At 35.3% G+C, this 24,199-nt stretch overlaps 1 protein-coding gene across 2 annotated transcripts in view; it reads left to right on the forward strand.

The window, feature by feature from the left end:
• SEMA3C (semaphorin 3C) overlaps nucleotides 1-24,199 on the forward strand; it is a 187,015-nt gene that overhangs the window by 77,001 nt on the left and 85,815 nt on the right. For both annotated transcript variants that reach the window (XM_060157200.1, XM_060157199.1), the window contains 2 exons: nucleotides 16,456-16,616; nucleotides 17,871-17,933. In XM_060157200.1, coding sequence (XP_060013183.1) covers nucleotides 16,456-16,616; nucleotides 17,871-17,933 — 224 coding nt within the window. The remainder of the gene's footprint in view (nucleotides 1-16,455; nucleotides 16,617-17,870; nucleotides 17,934-24,199) is intronic.

Here is a 24,199-nt window from a genome sequence, read left to right on the forward strand (position 1 = left end):
AGGTGGGGACACTCAGGCACTAATAATTTAAATTACTTACCTAAAGCCATGTAGTTAGATGCAGTGCCAAAATTTGAGTATAGATGTCTCTGTTTCGAAACACCACTCTTTATTCCAGAAAAATGCATTGGTAAAGAAAAAACAGAGTTTTATGTTAATTATCTGTATATCTTAGGTTAAAACTATTTTGAGACTTGAATTGTACTAACTTGAATTAATTTTCCACTTGGATGTTAAAAGACAATCTTGGTTGTTTGTACGTTCATTATTTATGAGTAATTAAGGTTGCAAAGTTTTAAAATTAGGGAAGTACAACTTGTATGTCTTTGATGAGATAAACCAAAGGCAAATGCCTAACTAAAACCTGTTTATCCACTCTTCTAGTTTTAGAGTGTAAAGTGGCTTGTTTGACTGTCTTGCTAAGTCACTTGAATTGTGTAATGTGAAATCCCTCAAATAACATCATTCCAACTATCTACACCTGTCATTTTGCCTAATAAAATGTGTTTTGCTTTTTGAGATTCAGGGGTAAAAATGGCTATAAGTCAGTAGAATGAAACTTCCCTCCACATTAAATAGGCAACCGTGAGCTGTTAATACTCAGGTCAAACTTTTGGTTTTTAATAGCTTGTCACTTCCTTGTTTAAGTGTGCCTTATTTCCACCAAAAGATTTTACTTGTACCCTGAAAATTAAAGTGACAGCCTTGGCTAATTCTTACCTGATGGAAGCAACAGCATTTTGTAAAATAAATAAGCTTTGAGTCCATATTCTGCTATTCTCCTTGAAGTGCCTGCAGGAATGATAAATATTATGTCCCAGAGCAAAAGCAGAAAAGTACAACACTGATCTTCTAGTTTGAAAAATTGAGTGAGGCTGCATCTATTCCTTCTCAAAATGGGATCACGTTAAATTTGGAAACAAATGGTTTCCCAATCTAGGATGAAGTAAAGAGAAACCTCTTACATATACATTGAAAAGCCATTGTATATACGATGAGTCTTGGGCTTTTCAAAGCTGCAGGAAACATGGTTGGATCCTTTGTGCTTCTCTTGAAAAGAATCAAAGGGTAGCTCTATTACTATGTAGAGGCACACTCCCAAGGACTGTTTAAAAATCTCCTCTCCAGCAGCTGAGCACTGCAGTCACTGACCTTGTATTTTAGACAGTGTTAGGGGAGAGAGAAACAAGAAAAAAAGAGAAAAGGGAGCTTCTGCATTGAATGACTGATGAATGTGTTTAAAGTGAAATGAACATGTCTCCACTGTCCTCTACATTTTCCCAAATGTGTTTCTTTGTTTTGAAGCCAAAAGCAGTAACTTGGCTAAACAGTGAGTCATGTTGAATTAAATAATGTTTAGATAAAATAGCTGTCTCTTTAGGAAAGCATCTCTGTATTTCTTTTTTCATAAAGTCTGGTTCTTTAGATTTGAGATTTTGTGGTATACAGTTTATTGTATTTTTTTCCTGTGTGCAAATGAAAATGGGTTTAAAGATGCATCAAGTGAAAGCAAAGTTCAAGAATTTTGGTAGTGGGAGGAGCTGGATTGTTAATTTCCAAATACTCTGTTTTACTGGAAGTTGTGGGTGGTCTTCCATCATTCTGAAAGAATCTAGAGATAGAAAAATTTTGGCAATATATAGCTGTTTTCCAGTTAGTGATAATTGGTATTTTTTTCCTTGTCTAGTTCAACATTTTGTTATATGTAGTGCAACCAGATTCTGGTATGAGAATATATTTAAATCACAGAGGTCTGTAGAGAAAGTTTGCACAGCCTGATTCTTGATTAAAGAGTAATTACAGTTCTTTAAACTGACAGAATGTTGAATTGAGCCATCAGTATTATCGGTTTCTTATTTCTAATTTAACACATCATGAAGAAGAATGTTAATAAGTTGAATTTTTTCCAAGACTTCTGTCCATGCATCTATGCAGGCATCTTATAGTTTAGTTATACAAAATGTTTTATTCTACTTTATTCACTTAATATTGTGTCATAAAATAATCTCACTCTTGAAAACCCTTTAATAGTAGAATAGTCTTTGTAAAACTTGCAAGTTATCATGTAATGTGCTTTCTCAGATTTTTTCACTGGTGCCCCAAGCAACTTTGAAAAAATTGAAGCACTTTGGTTTGATATACAAGGAATTTGCATCTTTACAGGTTACTTGTGTGACAACCGAGAAGTTTGCATTTTTGCGTGTTGGTTGATTCCCTGATTCTGCCCACCCAAATCCTCTTTCTTATCAACTCTAAAAACTTCTAAACATATTTGAATCTTTCATCTCAGTGTTTCAACACAAGTTCTTTTTTCTCCCTGGAAAATGCTTATCTCTTTATTAAGTCATGTTTATCCTTCAGGTCACAGCTTATATGACACTCACAGAAGCTTTTTCTGACCCCTGATGTAAAGCAGCTGCCCTTGCTTTAAGCACTTATCTTGTCTTTTACCATACTTTGTGCATTTATTTCTGTGTATTAATTGAATAGAGTGGCTCAACTAAGATTTGTTGAATGAAGAAATAACGTCAAGTGCTTCCTTCTTTTTAAGATTTTCTTGTTATTTCCAGAAAGACTTAATCTTCCTTCCTCAATGTCCCCTTAATTTCCTGAGTCATCTTCTTGTGCTGCAATTGTTTGTGTACCTCCATCGATGACTATCCATTTTGAAGGGAAACACCAAGAATTTTCATCTTTTAACTGGCCTCTGGCTCATTTACTATCTATTGAATGATTGAATAAATATATACCTCAAAGAATATTTTAATTTTGTGAAGAGCCTGCTGTATTTTTTTAAAATGTAAGCTTTATATCATAGGGAACTGGCATGAAGGGTCAGAGAACTTTATGGGGGTGAGATGGGACAAGAGACCTCACTCAGCACAAGGTAACTCCTACTACTCTTGCTCTAATCAAGTTTGCTAACTAGAAGTTCCCACTGGAGGGCCACAGGGTATCCAAAGAAAGTTTTATTGAAAGCATAGAAAATCAATAAATAGTAAAAATGTTGTGATAGACAAGTGTAAAATGCTACTATAAGAATCTTTCCATATGATGGTTTGTGTGGGGAATGGTTCACATTGGGGATTAGAGTGGGGGAGTGGGGTCTATTGTATTCTCTCTGCCCTAGGATTTTGCTGGCGTGATACAACATGTGAGCTCTTCACCTCTCCCCACTGCAAACAGCTGAGTCTGAGGTATTGTCTCCTTACCTACTGTTCTTACCTTGGACCCACTGTTTTTGAATAACTTGCCCCAAAGCAGCTTTTCCAGAAGTGTCAAGAGCTCTAGAAAGGAGGTGTCAGATGAAGTGTTTCCTCCTCCACAAGTTTATCTCCCTTGTTTACGTCTTAAGTGGACACTCTGAAGCTGCGGTCTTCCTGACAGTAGGAATGTCAATGGTAATGACAGCTCAGCTCATCCATGCTATCCTCTACGCTTAGCAATAGGTTCAGATTTGGTTCTACTTTCCAGAAGTTACTTCCTTCTAATTTAAAGACTCTCAAGACATCTTAGCTATCCCCTAATTGTATATTCTCCATATTCTGAGATAGACTCCAGCCACCATTTGCCACATACATGGAGCCAAAGATTGGAATCTAACATCTTTTTTTTTTAGAATTTTTTTAAATTTTTATTCTTTTTAATTGAATTTTATTGAAGTATAGTTGGTTTACAATGTTGTGTTAATTTCAGGTATACAGCAGAGTGATTCACTTTTGGTTTTGATTGCGTTTGGTTTGGTTTTGGGCCGTGCCTCATGGCATGCAGGATCTTAGTTCCCTCACCAGGGATGGAACCCATGTCCCCTGCAGTGGAAGAACGGAGTCCTACCACTGGACCACCAGGGAATTCCTGGCATCTAACATCTTTGAAGCCAGCTTTCATGTCTCCCAAGTCAGCTTAGAGGAAGGGAAGTCAGAATTTATAATTCTCTGGTTTATTGAATCACACAACACAAATGGAATATGCTTTAGGTAGGGAGAAAAAAAGCCTGGTTTTTGGCTTAGCTTCTTTTCCAGAAAGGACACAGTTGTATTACTGTGTATTACATATTGCTAAGATAGATTTTTAGAGAAGTCCTTTCTTCTTATCATTTTTATAGTAATATGAAGGATTACATTAGCTTTACAGATATTTTACAATAGTAGATAAAACTTATAAACAGTTAAAAAGGAATTATTTTCATGGACATTTTTATTGCTGCAGGGAACATTGGAGATCATTCTGGTTAATAAATAATCTCATTCCTCCTTTTATTTTGTAGATGTAAGACTTAAGGTGGGGGGAAATAGAAGGGGGGGAGTGATTGGGTGAATGGGGGCAAACGAAACCCTGTATCAACAAATGATGAAACAAGAACTTCAGCCCCAGTTGGCTCATTCCAAAACTGGGCCTTTCTCCCCATACACCTTACCTTTTAATAGTAATAAATTATTATCATGAAAACCTTAATTTAAAAAATTGGATAGCATTTTTTTTCTCACTTTATTGGTTCATGCTCATAATTTATTTTTTGAATTTTATTTATTTTATATACAGCAGGTTCTTACTAGTTATCTATTTTATACATATTAGTGTATATATGTCAATCCCAATCTCCCAATTCATCCCACCACCACCAACCCTGCCACCACTTTCCCCCACTGGTGTCCATACATTTGTTCTCTACATCTGTGTCTCTGTTTCTGCCTTGCAAACCAGTTCGTCTGTACGATTTGTCTAGATTCCACATATATGCGTTAATATATGATATTTGTTTTTCTCTTTCTGACTTACTTCACTCTGTATGACAGTCTCTAGATCCATCCATGTCTCTACAAATGACCCAATTTCGTTCCTTTTTATGGCTGAGTAATATTCCATTGTATATATGTACCACATCTTTATCCATTTGTCTGTCAATAGGCTTTTAGGTTGCTTCCATGACCAGGCTATTGTAAATAGCGCTACAATGAACATTGGGGTGCATGTGTCTTTTTGAATTATGGTTTCCCAGTAGTGGGATTGCTGGGTCATATGGTAATTCTATTTTTAGCTTTCTAAGGAACCTCCATACTGTTCTCCATAGTGGAAATGTACATAGTGTATCGATTTACATTCCCACCAACAGTGCAAGAGGGTTCCCTTTTCTCCACACCCTCTCCAGCATTTGTTGTTTGTAGATTTTCTGATGATGCCCATTCTAACTGCTGTGAGGTGATAGCTCACTGTAGTTTTGATATGCATTTCTCTAATAATTAGTGATATTCAGCAGCTTTTCTTGTGGTTCTTGGCCATCTGTATGTCTTCTTTGGAGAAATGTCTAGGTCTTCTGCCCATTTTTTGATTGAGTTGTTTGGTTTTTTAATACTGAGCTGCATGACCTGTTTATATATTTTGGAGATTAATCGTTTGTCTGTTGATGCATTTGCAAATATTTTCTCCCATTCTGAGGGTTGTCTTTTCATCTTGTTTATGGTTTCCTTTGCTTTGCAAAAGCTTTTAAGTTTCTTTAGGTCCCATTTGTTTATTTTTGATTTTATTTCCATTACTCTAGGAGGTGGATCAAAAAGATCTTGCTGTGATTTATGTCAAAGAGTGTTCTTCCTATGTTTTCCTCTAAGAGTTTTATAGTGTCTGGTCTTACATTTAGGTCTCGAATCCATTTTGAGTTTATTTTTGTGTATGGTGTGAGGGAGTGTTCTAATTTCATTCTTTTACATGTAGCTATCCAGTTTTCCCAGCACCACTTATTGAAGAGACTGCCTTTTCTCCATTTTATATCCTTGCCTACTTTGTCATGGATTAGTTGACCATAGGTGCGTGGGTTTATCTCTGGGCTTTCTATCCTGTTCCATTGATCTATATTTCTGTTTTTGTGCCAGTACTATATTGTCTTGATTACTGTAGCTTTGTAGTATAGTCTGAAGTCAGGGAGTCTGATTCCTCCAGCTCAGTTTTTTTTCCCTCAAGACTTCTATGGCTATTTGGGGTCTTCTGTGTCTCCATACAAATTTTAAGATTTTTGTTCTAATTCTGTTAAAAATGCCGTTGGTAATTTGCTAGGGATTGCATTGAATCTGTAGGTTGCTTTGGTTAGTATAGTCATTTTCACAATATTGATTCTTCTAATCCAAGAACATGGTATATCTCTCCATCTGTTTGTGTCATCTTTGATTTCTTTCATCAGTGTCTTATAGTTTTCTGAGTACAGATCTTTTACCTCCTTAGTTAGGTTTATTCCTAGGTATTTTACTCTTTTTGTTGCAATGGTGAATGGAAGAGTTTCCTTAATTTCTCTTTCTGATCTTCCATTGTTAGTGTATAGGAATGCAAGAGATTTCTGTGCATTAATTTTGTATCCTGCAACTTTACCAAATTCATTGATTAGCTCTAGTAGTTTTCTGGTGGCATCTTTAGGATTCTCTATGTATAGTGTCATGTCATCTGCAAACAGTGACACTTTTACTTCTTTTACAATTTGTATTCCTTTTATTTCTTCTTCTTCTCTGATTGCCGTGGCTAGGACTTCCAAAACTATGTTGAATAATAGTGGTGGGAGTGGACATCTTTGTGTTGTTCCTGATCTTAGAGGAAATGCTTTCAGTTTTTCACCATTGAGAATGATGTTTGCTGTGGGTTTGTCATATATGGTCTTTATTATGCTGAGGTAGGTTCCCTCTATGCCCACTTTCTAGAGAGTTTTTATCATAACTGGGTGTTGAATTTTGTCAAAAGCTTTTTCTGCATTTATGGAGATGATCATATGGTTTTTATTCTTCAGTTTGTTTACATGGTTTATCACATTGATTGATTTGCATATATTGAAGAATCTTTGCCTCCCAGGGATAAATCCCATTTGATCATGATGTATGATCTTTTTAGTGTGTTGTTGGATTCTGTTTGCTAGTATTTTGTTGAGGATTTTTGCCTCTATATTCATCAGTGATATTGGTCTGTAATTTTCTTTTTTTGTAGTATCTTTGTCTGATTTTGGTATCAGGGTGATGGTGGCCTCATAGAATGAGTTTGGGAGTGTTCCTTCCTCTGCAATATTTTGGAAGAGTTTGAGAAGGATGGGTGTTAGCTCTTCTCTAAATGTTTGATAAAATTCACCTGTGAAGCCATCCAGTCCTGGACATTTGTGTTTTGGAAGATTTTTAATCACAGTTTCAATTTCATTACTTGTGGTTGGTCTGTTCATATTTTCTATTTCTTCCTGGTTCAGTCTTGGAAGGTTATACCTTTCTAAGAATTTGTCCATTTCTTCCAGGTTGTCTATTTTATTGGCATAGAGTTGCTTGTAGTACTCTCTTATGATGCTTTGTATTTCTGTGGTGTCCATTGTAACTTCTCCTTTTTCATTTCTAATTTTATTGATTTGAGTCCTCTCCCTGTTTTTCTTGATGAGTCTGGCTAGAGGTTTATCGATTTTGTTAATCTTCTCAGAGAACCAGCTTTTAGTTTTATTGATCTTTGTTATTGTTTTCTTTGGTTCTACTTCATTTATTTCTGCTCTGATCTTTATGATTTCTTTCCTTCTACTAACTTTGGGTTTTGTTTGTTCTTCTTTCTCTAGTTCCTTTAGGTGTAAGGTTAGACTGTTTATTTGAGATTTCTCTTGTTTCTTGAGATAGGCTTGTATTGCTATAAAGGCTTGTATTGCTATAAACTTCCCTCTTAGAACTGCTTTTGCTTCATCCCATACGTTTTGGATCATCATGTTTTCATTGTCATTTGTCTCCAGGTATTTTTTGATTTCCTCTTTGATTTCTTCAGTGATCTCTTTGTTGTTTAGTAATGTATTGTTTAACCTCCATGTGTTTGTGTTTTTTATGTTTTTTTCCCCTGTAATTGATTTCTAATCTTATAGTGTTGTGGTTGGAAGAGATGCTTGTTATAATTTGTTTTCTTAAATTTACCGAGGCTTGATTTGTGACCCAAGATGTGATCTATCCTGGAGAGTGTTCCATGTGCACTTGAGAAGAAAGTGTAATCTGCTGTTTTTGGATGGAATGTCCTATAAACATCAATTAAATCTATCTCGTCTATTGTGTCATTTAAAGCTGGTGTTTCCTTATTAGTTTTCTGTCTGGATGATCTGTCCATTGGTGTAAGTGAGGTGTTAAAGTCCCCCACTATTATTGTGTTACTGTCAATTTCCTCTTTTATAGGTGTTAGCAGTTGTATTGAGGTGCTCCTACGGGTATATATATATTTTTAATTGTTATATCTTCTTCTTGGGTTGATCCCTTGATCATTATGTAGTGTCCTTCCTTGTCTCTTGTAACATTCTTTATTTTAAAGTCTATTTTATCTGATATGAGTATTGCTACTCCAGCTTTCTTTTGATTTCATTTGCATGGAATATCTTTTTCCATCCCCTCACTTTCAGTCTATATGTGTCCGTAGGTCTGATGTGGGTCTCTTCCAGACAGCATATATATGGGTCTTGTTTTTGTATCCATTCAGTGAGACTGTGTCTTTTGGTTGGAGCATTTAATCCCTTCACGTTTAAGGTAATTATTGATATGTATGTTCCTATGACCATTTTCTTAATTGATATGGGTTTGTTTTTGTAGGTCCTTTTCTCCTCTTTTGTTTCCCACTTAGAGAAGTTCCTTTAGCATTTGTTGTAGAACTGGTTTGGTGGTGCTGAATTCTCTTAGCTTTTGCTTGTCTGTAAACTTTTGATTTCTCCATCAAACCTGAATGAGATCCTTGCCAGGTAGAGTAAACCTGGTTGTAGGTTCTTCCCTTTCATCACTTTAAATGTATCGTGCCACTCCCTTCCGGCTTGTAGAGTTTCTGCTGAGAAATCAGCTGTTAACCTTATGGGAGTTCCTTTGTATGTTATTTGTCATTTTTCCCTTGCTGCGTTCAATAATTTTTCTTTGTTATTAATTTTTGTCAGTTTGATTACTGTGTGTCTCGGTGTGTTTCTCCTTGGGTTTATGCTGCCTGGCATTCTCTGTTCTTCCTGGACTTGGGTGGCTATTTCCCTTCCCATGTTAGGGAAGTTTGCAACTATAATCTCTTCAAATATTGTCTCAGGTCATTTCTCTCTCTCTTCTCCTTCTGGGACCACTATAAAGTGAATGTTGTTGCATTTAATGTTGTCCCAGAGGTCTCCTTGGCTGTCTTAACTTCTTTTCATTCCTTTTTCTTTATTCCGTCCTGTGGCAGTGATTTCCACCATTCTGTCTTCCTGGTCAGTTATCCGTTCTTCTGCCTCAGTTACCCAGCTATTGATTCCTTCTAGTGTATTTTTCATTTCAGTTCTTGTATTGTTCATCTCTGTTTGTTCTTTAATTCTTCTAGGTCTTTGTTAAACATTTCTTGCATCTTCTCAATCTTTTCCTCCATCTTTTTCTGAGGTCCTGGATCATCTTCACTATCATTATTCTGAATTCTTTTCCTACAAGGTTGCCTATCTCCACTACATTTAGTTGTTTTTCTGGGGTTTTATCTTGTTCCTTCATCTAGTACAAAGTCCTCTGCCTTTTCATTTTGTCTATCTTTCTGTGAATGTGGTTTTCCTTCCACACGCTGCAGAATTGTAGTTCTTCTTATTTCTGCTCTCTGCCCTCTGGTGGATCCATGGTCATAATTTTTAATTCATTAAAATTAAAAGATCATAAAACTCAATATAACAGAATAAAGGGAGAGAGTGTGAACGAACAAAGAACTTTGTCTCATATTTTGAGGCAGTTTCAGATGCAAAACTCTACAGAAAACAGTGTGGGCCTTAGCAAGTCATACAGTATAGTCCCCCACCCCCCAATCCATGGCATTTTAAACCATTTCAAATGATCTTTCAGGCAGCCTTTAAGAGAAGAGAAAATTCAAAGGGAAATCGAGCAAATCTCAGCAGATCTGAGACCTGACATCAAGAGACCTGATCAACAAAGCCTTTATGAAGCAGTCCAATTTAAATTACATCGAAATTACTGCTTGAGTTATGAGTAGGAGTTAGAAAAAGGCAGGAAAAGTCCTCTCAGCAAGAGGAATAAAATGTACAAAGACCCTAAGGCAGAAAGGAGGAAGGCAAGTTTGAAGATGTGAAAAGGTCAGAAGGGTGAGAACACAAACAAAATATCCAAATAGTGATGATTGAGATTTTCTAGTGAGGTAATCTTGAGCCAGATTATAGCAGGCCTCAAAGGCCATGTTAAGAATTTTGGATTTTGTTCTAAAAGTAATGGAAAATCATTCAAGACAGGAAGAGAAAGCTTAAAATTATAACAATCATTTAAACCATGAATCTTTTGAGAGTGTAAAGGGGGCACTATTGATAATTACACTGGTAAAACAGCCCAAAGCTGGGCTGTTTGTGGCAAGCCAGGATAAGAATCATCTTTAAAAGCTCTTATATATTGGTTAATTTGCCCTCTGATGCAGTGCCTGGGAGATACATTCTGTATTCACTGTTGTCCTTCCCTGGCCAGACTCACTGAATAGAACTGTTTTCCTTTTTCTTTCTTTCATCCATTTGGCAGTTTGCTTCCATTTAGCCAATCATGCCCATCCATCAAAAACATAGAAAATGTGGAACCATTTACCTCTTACATGAAGCTATATCTGACTCTCTGATCTCACTCTCATGCAGCTTTTCTTGGACTTGATCTGATGATTTAATGAGAAGAGCATCACTGAGAATTTGATTATTCTCAATTTGTTTGGAGTATGTTCTCCTCTCCCCACCCCACCTCACCCCCTGCTCCTCAAATTGGCAAAGAAAAAATTTGAGAGACTGAGGCATTTCTTATACTATATTTGGCACTGCACAGACTCATGGGCAGGTCAAGAACATAGTAAAAACCCAATAAATAAGTGTTTAAATTGTCCGTCTTATTTGAAAAACAAAAGGGTGTCTGATAGAGTTCACAGATTAAGGAACCCACCTTGCTTTGAATCCTGGCTCTAGCCTCTTCTTTTCTTTCCTATGTGATCTTGGTTAGATTGCTCAAATGAACTGAATTTTAGTTTCCTTAAATGTGGAACAGGAATGATATTAAAGCCTAACAAAGAGGTTTTAAATGCAAATTAAACAGGTGTTTTAAGCACCTAGAACAGTTACTCCTGCTGTTAGACCCACAAGTGGTAGCTATTTGGGTCTATTATTTTTGAGCAAATGTGCTTTTACTACATTCCTTCTGGTGTCTCTTTGCCTTAGGAATTAGGAACTGCAGTGTCAGCCTGCTGAAGTTTCACTGGTCTTATCTTTATCTGCCTGTTTGTCCTAAAGGGATAGGTGAAGTTCAGTTTCTAAGCCACTTTCAAGATAGTGAGCCTCAGGGAGAGGATGGGTCATTTAAGCCCACTCTACTTAAAATTCTTCTGCGATAAGACATTCAGGAGAGGAAATTATCCTGTCAGTAGCAATGTCTCCAAAGTAAAAGACATGCTAAGGATTTACTTTAAAATCTGTAGGTGTGCATTCTGCCAGAGGGAGAGCTGAGGTTTATGGTGAGGAAACTGTCATGGTGGGCTTAGCCAAACAAAATAACAGAATGTAAGTCAAGATTTGGAATTGTCGTAGGGGCCTGGTATATTCCTATTAGTGTCCTGTTTTGTGAGCAGATGTCTAGCCTGCCTTGATAAGGGCTTAATAAAGATGTATTGAATATATAAATTAATAGCATATCGGGGTACATGTGTCCTTTTGAATTATGGTTTTCTCAGGGTAAAAGCCCAGTAGTGGGCTTCCTGGGTCATATAGTAGTTCTATTTTTAGTTTTTTTAAGGAACCTCCATACTGTTCTCCATAGTGGCTGTATCAATTTACATTGGCACCGACAGTGCAAGAGGGTTCCCTTTTCTCCACAGCCTCTGGGGCACACTCACTCACTTGGTTATTCCTGCACTCCTTCCACACATCTATTCTGAGTAGCTGCTCTGTGACAGGGCCCATGACATTAACATCCCTTGATCTCCAAACCATGCTTTCTCTCTCTGTGACAACCTTCACAGCAGGGGCCCTGGGGATGGGACAGTCTTCAGGTGTGGTAGACACTTGGTCTTCATTAATTTTGCTATTTAATAAATAGTGTCTGATGGCAGAAGATGACCTTGTTGCTTTCCTGCTTTGTAGCTTCCCAAGGCTCGCAAATGTCTCTAGAACAAAGTAGAAGCCTCTTATGTTGGTACTCAAAGCCTTTGTGATAGGGATCCTGCCTCTCCAATATTTTCCAGAACTTCTTAACTCATCTTGTGGTCCCTAAAAATAAAATATTGAAGTAATGCCAAAAAAATTTAATTAATTAATAGCACATCATGAACTTTAAATATAATTAATAAGCCACCATTGCATATGCTTCTCATAAAGAGACCCCTGGGGATTGATTTTCAATCAGGTAATCTTTTGCTTGTTTTTGAAACTTATAAAAGGCCGAAGATAATATAGTATTCTGAGGGAATGTGTTCCCTAATCAGTAGTTTAACAGATATATATTATTCATAAAAGAGAACTCTAGACTCTCCACCTTCCTCCACCAAGATCACATTTTCGAGCACATTAATAAGTTCTCACTGACTTAGTCACCTCAGAAATCTTAAGATCACTAACAGAGAACAAAGGTTAATTCTTAATATGGTTAGGGATAGAGTGTTAATTACAGACAATATATTCTGTATATTAAACTATGTTGTAATTGCTATAGCAGTGTGTTGGCTATATTCAAGTGGTCCCAGAAGCTTATATTGCGAGGGTTTATATTTGGGGGGAACTTATTTTTCTCCCAGCCCTGGTTAAATTCTCAAGGCTCACAATAGTTTCCATACAAAGGTAAGCCCATGTCAATACATGAATTTCAGGTAAGCATATCATGCTACAAATTTTCCCTCAGGGAACACTGCCATGGAAGACATTACAGTAATTTTCCACCCTAGAATGCTACAATAATGTGCATTTCAGGATAGAAGCATGTAGTATTTTTTTTAATACTGTTTCCCAGGAGATTTTCCCAAGGATTTAGAGACCTACACTGCCCTTTGTGGGGCCGCTGCATTTTCTAATACTGCATACTCTCAAAGTTCCTTCTCAGTCAGTTGAGCATGTCCGGAGAAACAGCTCAACTAGCTGTACCTCCAATGCTGTGAAAAGAATGACATAATTATTAAGATGTAAAGAAATGTAGGACAGTGCCATTCTGTGACTTGTTTAGATGAGAGACCAATAATTGTGAGTTCCTTCTCTCGCTGTAACCAAATCATTAAATCAGTCATTTTCTCTAACTGTAGCCAAATTATTGAATCATTCATTGACTTAAGTTGGATCTGCATTAAACCAAAAATGATGGATTATTCAGTCATTCTCTTTATAGATAAAAATCCTGGATGCTTTGAACTCATCTCTTTATTCCTTAAGAAAAAAAAAAGGTTCATTTTGATTTTTTTGTTTTTCCCAAGCCCCAGAGTTCAGCTATGGCTAACTACCAGCAATTTAAATAGCATTTAAAAAAAATAGCCTTAGCTTCTAGGCTTCTAACAGAGGCACTTCTAAAGTAAATCTTCCTTGGTTAACAGCTGTCAGCTATCAATGAGCTATAGGTAATTAAATTTGAAGATAGCTTTATGGCCCAGAAAAAGAGATAAAATCCTTGGACCAGAAAGGTCTTAAGTTAATGCAGTTATTGCTCCCTCTGGTATTTGAATTAATGCAAGAAATTGATTATTTTCTAACGAAACAGGTAAAGAGGAGAACTGCCATTGTTTGTTACTTGCAAGTAAAATTTAGTTGAGACTGTTTTCCCAGCCCAGTTCACACTCTTGGTTTTATTTCAATATACATTGGGAAGAGAAGGCAAAAAAAAAAAAAAAAAAAATTTTTTTTTTTTTAAATAGCCAGACTAAACAAACCATGGTAGAAAGAGTGAGAAGGTGTTAGTGGCTGTGAACACTGGAGAGATATTATCAGATATGATCAGTTAGTAAGGGTTTAAACAACAGGAAATGAAAACCTCAATTCAAGGTGCCTAAAAAAAAGCAAGGATTTTTTTTAAAAAAATCATATATAACAGAAGTAATCCTGTAGTAGAACAGTTGTAGGGTTAGTGTAGACATTGAATGATTTCTTATAGAACTCAGCATTTTTCCTAAATTTCTGCTTGCCATTCTCAGATAGCAATCTTTTTGGTAGCAGCAACTGCTGAAAGTATTATATTCTCACTTACCAATGTCCAGAGGCAGAAAAAGAAATCACCTCTTTTTTGTGCCATTTTTAAGACCCAAGAAACCTCTTCTAGTAATCTTGCAGAAGACTTCCCTCTAAATCTCATCGGCCAGAACTAGTCACATGGTCATATTTTTAGTCACTCTCTTGCTGGGGGATCCACTATGGTTGGCATATGGTTCCCTGCCAACAGGAAAGAGAAAGAAAATATCTGTTAGACAGAGGGTCAGTAATCTCTCCTGCCAAAAGGAGCACACTGATCTTCTACTGTGTGCTGGTGGAACATCCTTTGAGCTATGTATTAACATAACCAATTTATAGATGAGAAAATCGAAACCTGGGAGAAACAAGGTAGTTTTTTTAAACTAACAGATTAGTAAGTGATGAAACTGGGATTTCAACTCAGAACTGTCTGACTCCAATTCTGTACTCTCTCCACTGCTGCCTGTACATCATGCCTCACTTTGAGTTTCAATTACAGAGATACTCTTTTTGGATCTAATGATCAATGCATCTCTGTGTTTTGCTTTTCACTTTAGACTTACTCTTCCTCAGAGCTTCCTCAGAGCTGTCTACTCTCTGAGCTTCATATCATCCATGAGAAGAACTGGAAATCTCTCCCTGCAGATTTGATATTTTTAATGACAAATTAGTTATCTAATTTTACATGCTTGTGGGACATTTCCACTTTTACTTGAATTTAATCTATCAACACTCAAGTAATCTCTTTACCAAAGAAATTTCCTTTTTGAATCTCTCAAAATTAGTAAAGGCCATGTTCATTTATCCTGTTCTCAGTTTACATCTTTGGAAGATAATTACCTCTTCCTTTTACCCAAAGACCAACTTCATATAAAATCATTCCAAATCCTTTAAGTGACCCTCACGTCAACTCCTCTCTTCCTTTCTATTTCTGGCAAATCAGGTCTTTATCATCATCATATCTGGAAGAGCATCTCTTAGTTTTCCAGTCTCACATGCCCTAAAATTATCCTGCACACCAAATTATTATTCTTAAATATGATTTATTATTTTACTGTCCTGCTCAAATAATTTGAGTAGATTCTACATGTGACAAAAAGAAATATTAAATATATTAATACATATAAATCAGACAATTTAGTCTTCCATATTTTCTCCCTGTGTAAAGAATTGTTCTTCTTACTCGTCTGGCTGAAGCTTGAAGTCTTGTCCCAAGTCATAATAATAGGTAACCCATGTAATCCATGTCACTGTGAGACAGGTACTCTTTTAAGCTCTTGATGTATATTAACAATTTAAACCTCACAATACCCCTATGATGTAGGGACTATTATTATCCTGACTTTAAAGATGAAGACACTGGAGTCTAGAGGGATAAAGGCACTGGCCAAGTACATATATAAATGAAATTGTAGAGCCAGCATTCAGACTCCAGTGACTGAGCCCCAGATGCCACAAACTCAGTCATATTTTACTTCTTTAATCTGTGTATTTCACTGGAGAGTTATTTATTCATGAGGTATTTGTTGAATATCTATTCTGCACCCAATCAGCACCCTACAAATGATGTTTTACAGGAAAATTATGCAGCCATGAATCTCCTCCACTGGATGAAAAGCAAGCTTTATTAAACACCCTGGATTTTAGGCAAAATCAAAGGAGAATGTGTCTTCTCCCACCTTTAGTGACATTTGTTGCATTTTATATTCTCTCTCATGTTCTGAGCTCTTGGATATTTTTTCCTACTTCAGCAACAACCTCTGGTCTAGCAGAGGCTAACTTTTTTCCTGAACACAATCCAAGTAATTTATAGAAAAATTTATTAAACTAGTTAGAATTATGTTGAGGAAGTAAGGTAAATATTCAGGGTAGGAAACAACAACCCTAAAATGATGAACGTATTGAAGTCCAACAGTAAAATATTAAGAGAGTCTAGGAAGACATTCATACCATCATTGCTTTTGTTTTTTGTTCAATCTAATCACTTGCTATATTTTTTTGGGTGATTTATTTTAACAAGCTTTGAGCTGATGACAAAGAGTAAACAACTGAGTTGAGGTCCTAGCAAAATGTGAATAATTTTGTAATCAAGTAGTACTACTATAAACTTTAACATTGCATTTATGGATTTATTTATGTTTTAATTCAACATAGAGGAAATAAATAAAAATATCCACTAATATAACTGTTTTAAAATTAATTTATTGTAGGAGGAAAATGTATTTTGACTTTTTTGGTAAATATTTCCATAAGATAATTTTCATTAAAATAATGGAATCAAGATACTCAATTTTCACTTGTGCTATTCACTATTTCAGAGCTTCGAGAAACCAAGACCTCTGAATACTTCAGCCTATCTCACCACCCTTTAGACTACAGGATATTATTAATGGATGAAGATCAGGACCGGATATATGTGGGCAGCAAAGATCACATTCTTTCCTTGAATATTAACAACATAAGTCAAGAACCTTTGAGTGTAAGTTTATCATTTTCATGAGGGCAATGCTAAATTCCTAGGTGTCTTTTTCTTTAAAAGTTTCAAATACAATGAAAAAATTATGTACTTCATTAGAACAATAGAAAATACAGGTCATATATCAATAAATAGTTGGAAAATTCTACTTATTTCAAGGACTGAAAATATAATCAATTCATTTCTCCATGTCTAGTTTCATAGTTTTTAGCCATCTAAAACTTGAAGCTAAGTGAGAAAATACTTCCCGTGTATACATACGTCGAAAGGGAAAAGAAGCATGGAGTATAGCATGAAAAATGGTCATATTAAAGGACAGCATACCTTGTCATCTGTACATAAACCAAGAAGGCCTTGAAAAGAACACGATTATTAAATGCAGTGTTCTTTGAAAAAATGTGGCCTATACAACAGGGATTTGAACTGCATGGCTCCACTTATATGCAGATTCTTTTTGGTTGTAAATACTACAGTACTACATGATACATGGTTGGTTGAATCTTTGGATGTGGAACTGGAATATAGGGTCAGTGTCCCTAACCTCTGAGTTGTTCAAGGGTTAACTATATTTATCATTCTATGTCACAGCAAGGAAATAAATTGAGCTTCATTAAAGTAAAGAAATAAAAGTAAATTAATTATAAATTTATTACAGCAAGAACACATCTGAATTTATTATTTTAACAATGAGCTACAGGCTGAAAAAAGCTACAGGATGAAAAAAAAATCATCTCCATCAGACCTGACCCAAGGCTGCAATGACTTAGCATGCTAGCACAGTATGTCAGAGAGAGAATCTTTATCCAGGTTATTTTAGCTGTTGAAGTACCTAGTTTGCAGTAAATTTACCAGCCTAGCTGTGTAGTTTACCAAAAAATCCCCAAGATAGCAGTATAAACATAAATTCATTGTGATATAAGCAGTTGTGAAAAGTGTACTATAAATCAGAGGGAGGGAAATATACATTATATGGTGCACATCAATAATTTCCTTATTTTAAAATTGTACCATTAGTAAATGAGCACATATTATAGAAAGAATTGTTGAAGGAAAAATTCATGGAAGAAACAAAAACATAGGTCTTAGAATAAAGTAATAAAATCTTTATTAACTTGAGTTCATAAAATGAAAGAAGAAATTTGAAATATAAATATAGAATTAACTTAAAGAAATCTGTTAACATAAAGTAAATGAAGAGTACTGAGCTGTCATATATACAAGTGAGATTATGCAACCTTTATTTTCCTTTCTGAGCAGGTTTTCTGGCCAGCATCTGCAATCAAAGTTGAAGAGTGCAAAATGGCTGGCAAAGATCCCACAGTGAGTGCTTAAAAAAATCCAAAACTTAAATATTTGGTCTTTGAATTCATGTACTTTGAGTGCATCCAAGAAGGAGACAAAGGGTATTGGTGTTTTGAATCCTCGGCTGGACACATAGTAAGAAATGTAAATGCAAAGTGATTGGAACTCTTAAACACTGTAACTTAGGAATTCCTGACTGGGTAAAAATTTCCTGCTTTGCTTTCATTATTGAACCCTGACACTTTTCATGATGGATTTCAGTAATAACCCCTGTTCAAAGTGGATCCAACCTGCAGAATTCTCAGCAGGCTGCTGAAATAATGATAATTCAAGTGTCTGGAGTAGCTCCCAGATACCATGTGGGCTTTTCCAAAGAAAGATTCTCGTCAAAAGGGTAGTGGTTAGCCAGCACATTCCAGAAGCATAAATCACCAGTAATGGCTGTTATCTTTGTTAATTAAAAATAACCACAGAAATAAAAATCAAGGCAGATACAAATATCAGTAAATGTTCAGTGTGCAATACTTTTACAAAATGTATTCCATATAAAGAATCAAGGAATAAATCTACATTGATTTCTACAAATGACTTTCTGAAACTGACACATTAAATTATTCTTGAATATTATAAAAAATACATGGAACAGCTCTTTAATGTGCACAAGTCATTTAATGTTTATAATGAAGCTTAGATGTCATTTCACCTTCTTGTCTCAAACTTCTTCCTTGTGGAAGAAGAAGTGTGGAAATGAAACTTTTATATTTTATTGATTCTTAGCAGTCCAGGTACAAAGTTCTGAAAAAGCCTGGCTTAAGGCAGGACCACAGCAGACTCTGGAGTACAGATCTCTGGGTCTCACCAGAGGGTGTTTTGGCAAGAGTGCTGACCAGGAGTGACTCAGCTCAGGGTTTCATTGTTTTAGTTTCATAATTCACCTTATAAGAGAAAATCTTAAATGGGCAAAAGGAGCTCACAGTAGTATATTTGCTACCCACAGGATCTGTTGGACCACAATCAAAAAGGAAAAAAATCCAGAAAAAATGTGAAAGAAACATTCAAAAGAGTACATTACAATTTCTAGGGAACGAATAGCAGAATGAAGTATAATGTAGTGGAAAAGGCACTTTTTTTTGGTCCCCTGAAGCTATGATTTCGATAATTTTGCATGAATTAAACTACTTTCCTTCATCCTCTAATGTAGAGATTTTTCCCATTGATGTTTATGTGATCATGTCTCGCCTTTTGCCACGATTATATCCTGTGGTTGTAATTACTGGATTTAATTGTTCTTTGTTTAAAAAATTTCTGTGTCCCATTCACAGAAACTGCCACAGGTAGAATACATAGGATTTAGATACCTTTGCACATTCTCTTTCCAAAAATTGTTGTTGATTTTCTGAAGAGTCTTAGCCAAGTCATTTGATTTCTTTCTCCCTTTGGCAAAGTAGAAATGCTCTGTTATTTGCTTTATTATAATTAAATGTCATTAGATGAAATCTTCAATACATGCTTATGTTTTCACATAGTTTTGTCATGCTGTAATATCATTCATGGATATCTTTATATTCTGCCACATGGCCAGTCAGAGGTAACTGGTAGTGGGCTCTGTTGTAGTACAGCCAACGCTGTTGGGGCCTGGGAAATAATAATCAAACTAAGTTTCAAATATATGCTCTGTCTACGCAAGAGAAGAGAATGTTGACAAATTCATCTCGCTTAAGGCATGTGAGGTACTTACAAACAAGTGTCCTTTAAGCAGGATACCAATGGCAGAAAAATGATGCTAAATAGAAGTTCTATAGAACAACATTTTAATTACACTTCTCAATGAAACTAAATATTTAAGAATCTCTTAGCTCTTTTGGAATAAATATCATCTAATTACTTAATATTTCATTTTTTTAAATGCAGGAACAGAATATTTTAATTTGTACAAATCAGTTAATTGAAGTGAAGGAACCAGAGGTATATAAGGTGGAGTTCCTACCTTTAAGAGTCTTCACAATATACTGGGGATGATGGGACATATATACAATAATTACCAAGTAATACTAGCCAACAATTAATGGAATGGGCCAGGTGCTATTCTAAGTGTTTTGTTTTAATCCTCATGACGATGCTGCAAGATGGACATTATTGTCTTCATCCACATTTTTAAGATAGATAAACTGAATCACTAAGAGAGTAAGGAACTTACCCAAAGCTGCGCTGCCTGCAAGTGGGAGGCCTCTGTCCGACTCAGGCACATATGGCTCTAGATCTTTTTGCTCTTAGTTGATAAAACATGCCACTTCTCCAGGGAGAATATGATAAATGCTGAGAATACACACAAAGACAAAGAAAAAATTCACTGCATCTGGGATATTTAGGAAAGGTTTGATAGATTTGGTGGCAACTATGCTAGGTCTTACGTTAACTTGTCCCCTTATTCTAGTTCAATAATACTGAAATTCAAATAAGTTGTATCCTTTCTCTCTTTCAGCCTTTGGTACAGGCTACATGTGATTCTCTTCTTGTTGAATTATCTTCCCATCTTTTTAACCTGGGAATCATCTACTCATCCTTTCAAATAACAGTGCAGATGTCACCTCTCTGGAGAGTCCTTTCTTGCTACCCAGGACTGGGCTAGCTGCCCCTCCCTGTGCGTTCACCTGAAACACTCTAGAACTTATTTCACTGCATTTTTAGTGATTGGATCCAGTGCCCAGATCTGTATCTAGGCACTTCATGAAATTTCAACAAGATCTGGAAAAATGGAGATGGAAGCAGTAAGCATGGGAATCTATTCCAAGTACTTTTCTCAGGTTGGGGGTAGGACACAATGGATATTGAGTTATTAATACCTTTAGATTAATAAGTTTATAATAAATTCATTATGCACAATTTTTAAAGGTATATTTTGGTTAATTTTTTTACTTTTAAATATTATGTTAATCTTCTACTAAGAAAAGCATAAACTAGTGACAAATTTTATATTTCTATAACAATTGAAAAAAAACCATAGAATCAAACATCTCTTATTCCTTTAGATTTTTTACTTATATCAAACTTTAATTAAAGTTATAAAAATAATACTCAATTATTAGAAAATAATTCAATATAATTTAAAATTTGATCCCAGGTAATGTGTATCATAATACTATATAATAAACTAATGTTTATCAGGAAAGTAAATTATCATGCTGGGAATATAGCTTATTGTCTGCCTCAGCTAAGAGAGTATAACTTACCTCCCAATTTCCCTTTTTGCCCCTATTTATTCACATTCCTACATGCTCTATTTATTTCTGAATATTAATATTTTATTCATATGCTAAATAAATTGAGCTTACAATAACACATGCTGTCAAACATATCCAATGAGATAGAGCATAATGAATGTGCTAAGTAAGTACTGTATGAGATCATTGAAAAATTAAGCATGGTTACATATATTTAGACCTATATGCATTACATACACACAATGTCAAACTTGATTTATTAATTGTAGAATATCAATTTCCCTGTTTCTGTGACCAGAGGATCCTAAACTATTTGAAAACATATTTTCTTTAGGAATACATTTATCAAAATACCTTGATATATTCCCCAGACCAAGAAGTATAGGCCAAGAAGAAAAAAATTAAGAGGTATTTTTTTTTCCGTTGCATAGTATGGACCATGAAGAGTCAATATTTTTAAAGCCCTATTAATCTGAGCTCCACGATATATTATTTTAAAACATCTATTTTAAAATTATATAAATAATACCTGTTAACACAGAAATTTTTGAAGACCTAGAAAAGCATGCAGAGAGCAACAGAAAACAATCTCTTATTAGCTCTTTGACCCTGGAGACTTAACCTCTCTGTGCCTCATTTTTCTTAAATGTGTAATGGGCTACTCATAAAACCTACCTTATTGGGTTATTAAGAGGATTAGTGAATTAATATTTGCAGAGAGCTTAGAACAGTACATAGCACATAGTAAGCACACACTGTTAAGTAAATAAAATTAATTACGCTACCCAAACATAATAACTTAAAAATTGGGGGTATATTCTTCCAGCATTTTAGTATATGACATGTATATGTATATACCTAAAATAGTATTACATTCTGCATAATGTTAGCAGCTTGATTTTTCATTTAGCATTGTACTTTGAAATAGTTTTGAAAGAGAATTAAGCAATAAAAAGAAAGCATCCATGGTACTGAATTTCACTGATGTCTCATTCCGCAAACCTTTTATGGATGTCTACTGTGGTCAGGACCTGTACTAATCTCTATGCAGGACAAATTCCCTGTCCATTACACAGGGTTTGTACTGACAATTGGAACTGAAAATATATATGAAAGAATCTAATACCTAACACTGGGTATATTTATTATGTGCCAGACACTGTTCCAAGTGCTTCAGTAGTATACTGCTTACAACAAATATTATCATCACCATTTACAGATAAAAAGATTGAAGCACAGAGAGGCTAAGTAAATATCTCAAGTTCAAATAGCTAGTAAAAGATAAAGCCAGAGTTTGAACCCAGGTCGTCTGGCTCTGAGATCTGTATACTTAAATTCACTCTCTGCTGCCCATCATGCTATGGCATGATGATAGTCCAGTTCTAATTGCCTCTCTGGTTTCATCACACAATAATCCTCTGTCCTCTCTAGGCACTATTCCCCAGCTAAATCCTGCACTATTATGCCTCCAGTTTTTCTGTTCATGCTGTGTTTTCTGTTGGAATGTTCCTTTCTTATGCTTTTGCCTGTCAGAATCTCTAGCTTATTCTGCAAGTTCCAGCTCAAATGACATCCACTCTCAAACCATTACACCCACTTCAGTATTACTCATTTCCTCTTTCTTTCTATAGCACACTTTGAAAAATATAACCCTATTATAGCATCTACTACAGCCTGATGTATTATACTCCCCTTTCTCTGAAAACAGGAATTGAATCTATTCATTTCAGTATTGCTAGCACCATATACAGTGCTTTCACAGAATGAGTTCAGTAAATAAATATTTTCTGGATGGAATTGACACAACTGCAGTGGTCTAGGACAGAAATAATGTGGACAGAAACTAAGCACAATGGAAATGGAAGGGACCTAGAAAATGATTTTCAATAATTAAAGCAATTGATTTATTTTTCCTTTCATGTTTTTCTCTTTGGGGAGGCTTTGGAGGAGCACAGTAAAGCATCATCAGATAGTGTGGGAATTAGTCTTCATGGTGGAGGGTAGCCATGATTCAAGACCCAGAGTTATTTATTAAACCTAGAGCACTTCATTTAACATTTTTGAGGACTCAATTTCCTCATCACTAAAATGGGACTGAATACTTTAATTGGAACATTGCTGTGAGGATTAAAAACAACTAACATCAAAGGATTAAGAGCTCTGTAAATATTAATAATTGTTATAAAAACTTCCCTCTAACAACTATGGAATTCTCACCCAATGACAAATTATAAAGTGGTTAAAAGTACAAGATTCAATGTAAAACATGTCTGTGTTTGAAAATCTACTTTACCTGTTTCTAGCTACATGACCTCAGGCGAGTTAGCTAAACAAGATCTAAGCTTTTGTTTTCTGAAAGGGGTTGAGTTGAAAAACCTGAATGAATATAAAGTGCCTAAGTACATATAGTTTGCTCAATAAATGTGATCCATAAATGTAAAAAATCAAACTTCCTGGGAAGTAAAAGGGGTTAAGTATATAAAATGATTATTCTAATGTCTAGCACATAATAAATTCTCAAAAATATTAGCCATAATAATGATATATATAACAAATATGTTGATATAACCATATACATGAAACAAGTATAACCTGTATTGAAATGTAAAGACAGAACCTATTATTAATAGAATTGGATCGAATTTGTGTTTTACGGGAAAATGTTATATGCAGAATCCCAGAATGACTGGACTTGGATGTGAAAACAATAAACACAAGTGTCATTGCTCACAGATACCCTTAACATAGGCATACTATATATACACTGTACTTCATCTATGCTTTTTTCTCCAGAGAAACACATTTCATCTGCAGTTATATAGTCAATTTCCAGGTACCTCTATAAACAGGTGTCAAGATACAGTGACACTATATATTTAACAAAAATCCTAATGTCTTAAAATAAGAATAAAGTATATAGTCTGGTCTGTAAGGATAAATTTATTTAACAGCAGAGTTGGTGATTGATGATTTGATAATATATGTCCATAATAGAAACATGTGTATACAGTTACTACATATGAAAATAAACATATATTTGCTGGCAAGTAACAATGAGTATAA

The sequence above is a fragment of the Lagenorhynchus albirostris genome, chromosome 8 (assembly GCF_949774975.1).
Source record: "Lagenorhynchus albirostris chromosome 8, mLagAlb1.1, whole genome shotgun sequence".
Lineage (NCBI taxonomy): Eukaryota > Metazoa > Chordata > Mammalia > Artiodactyla > Delphinidae > Lagenorhynchus > Lagenorhynchus albirostris.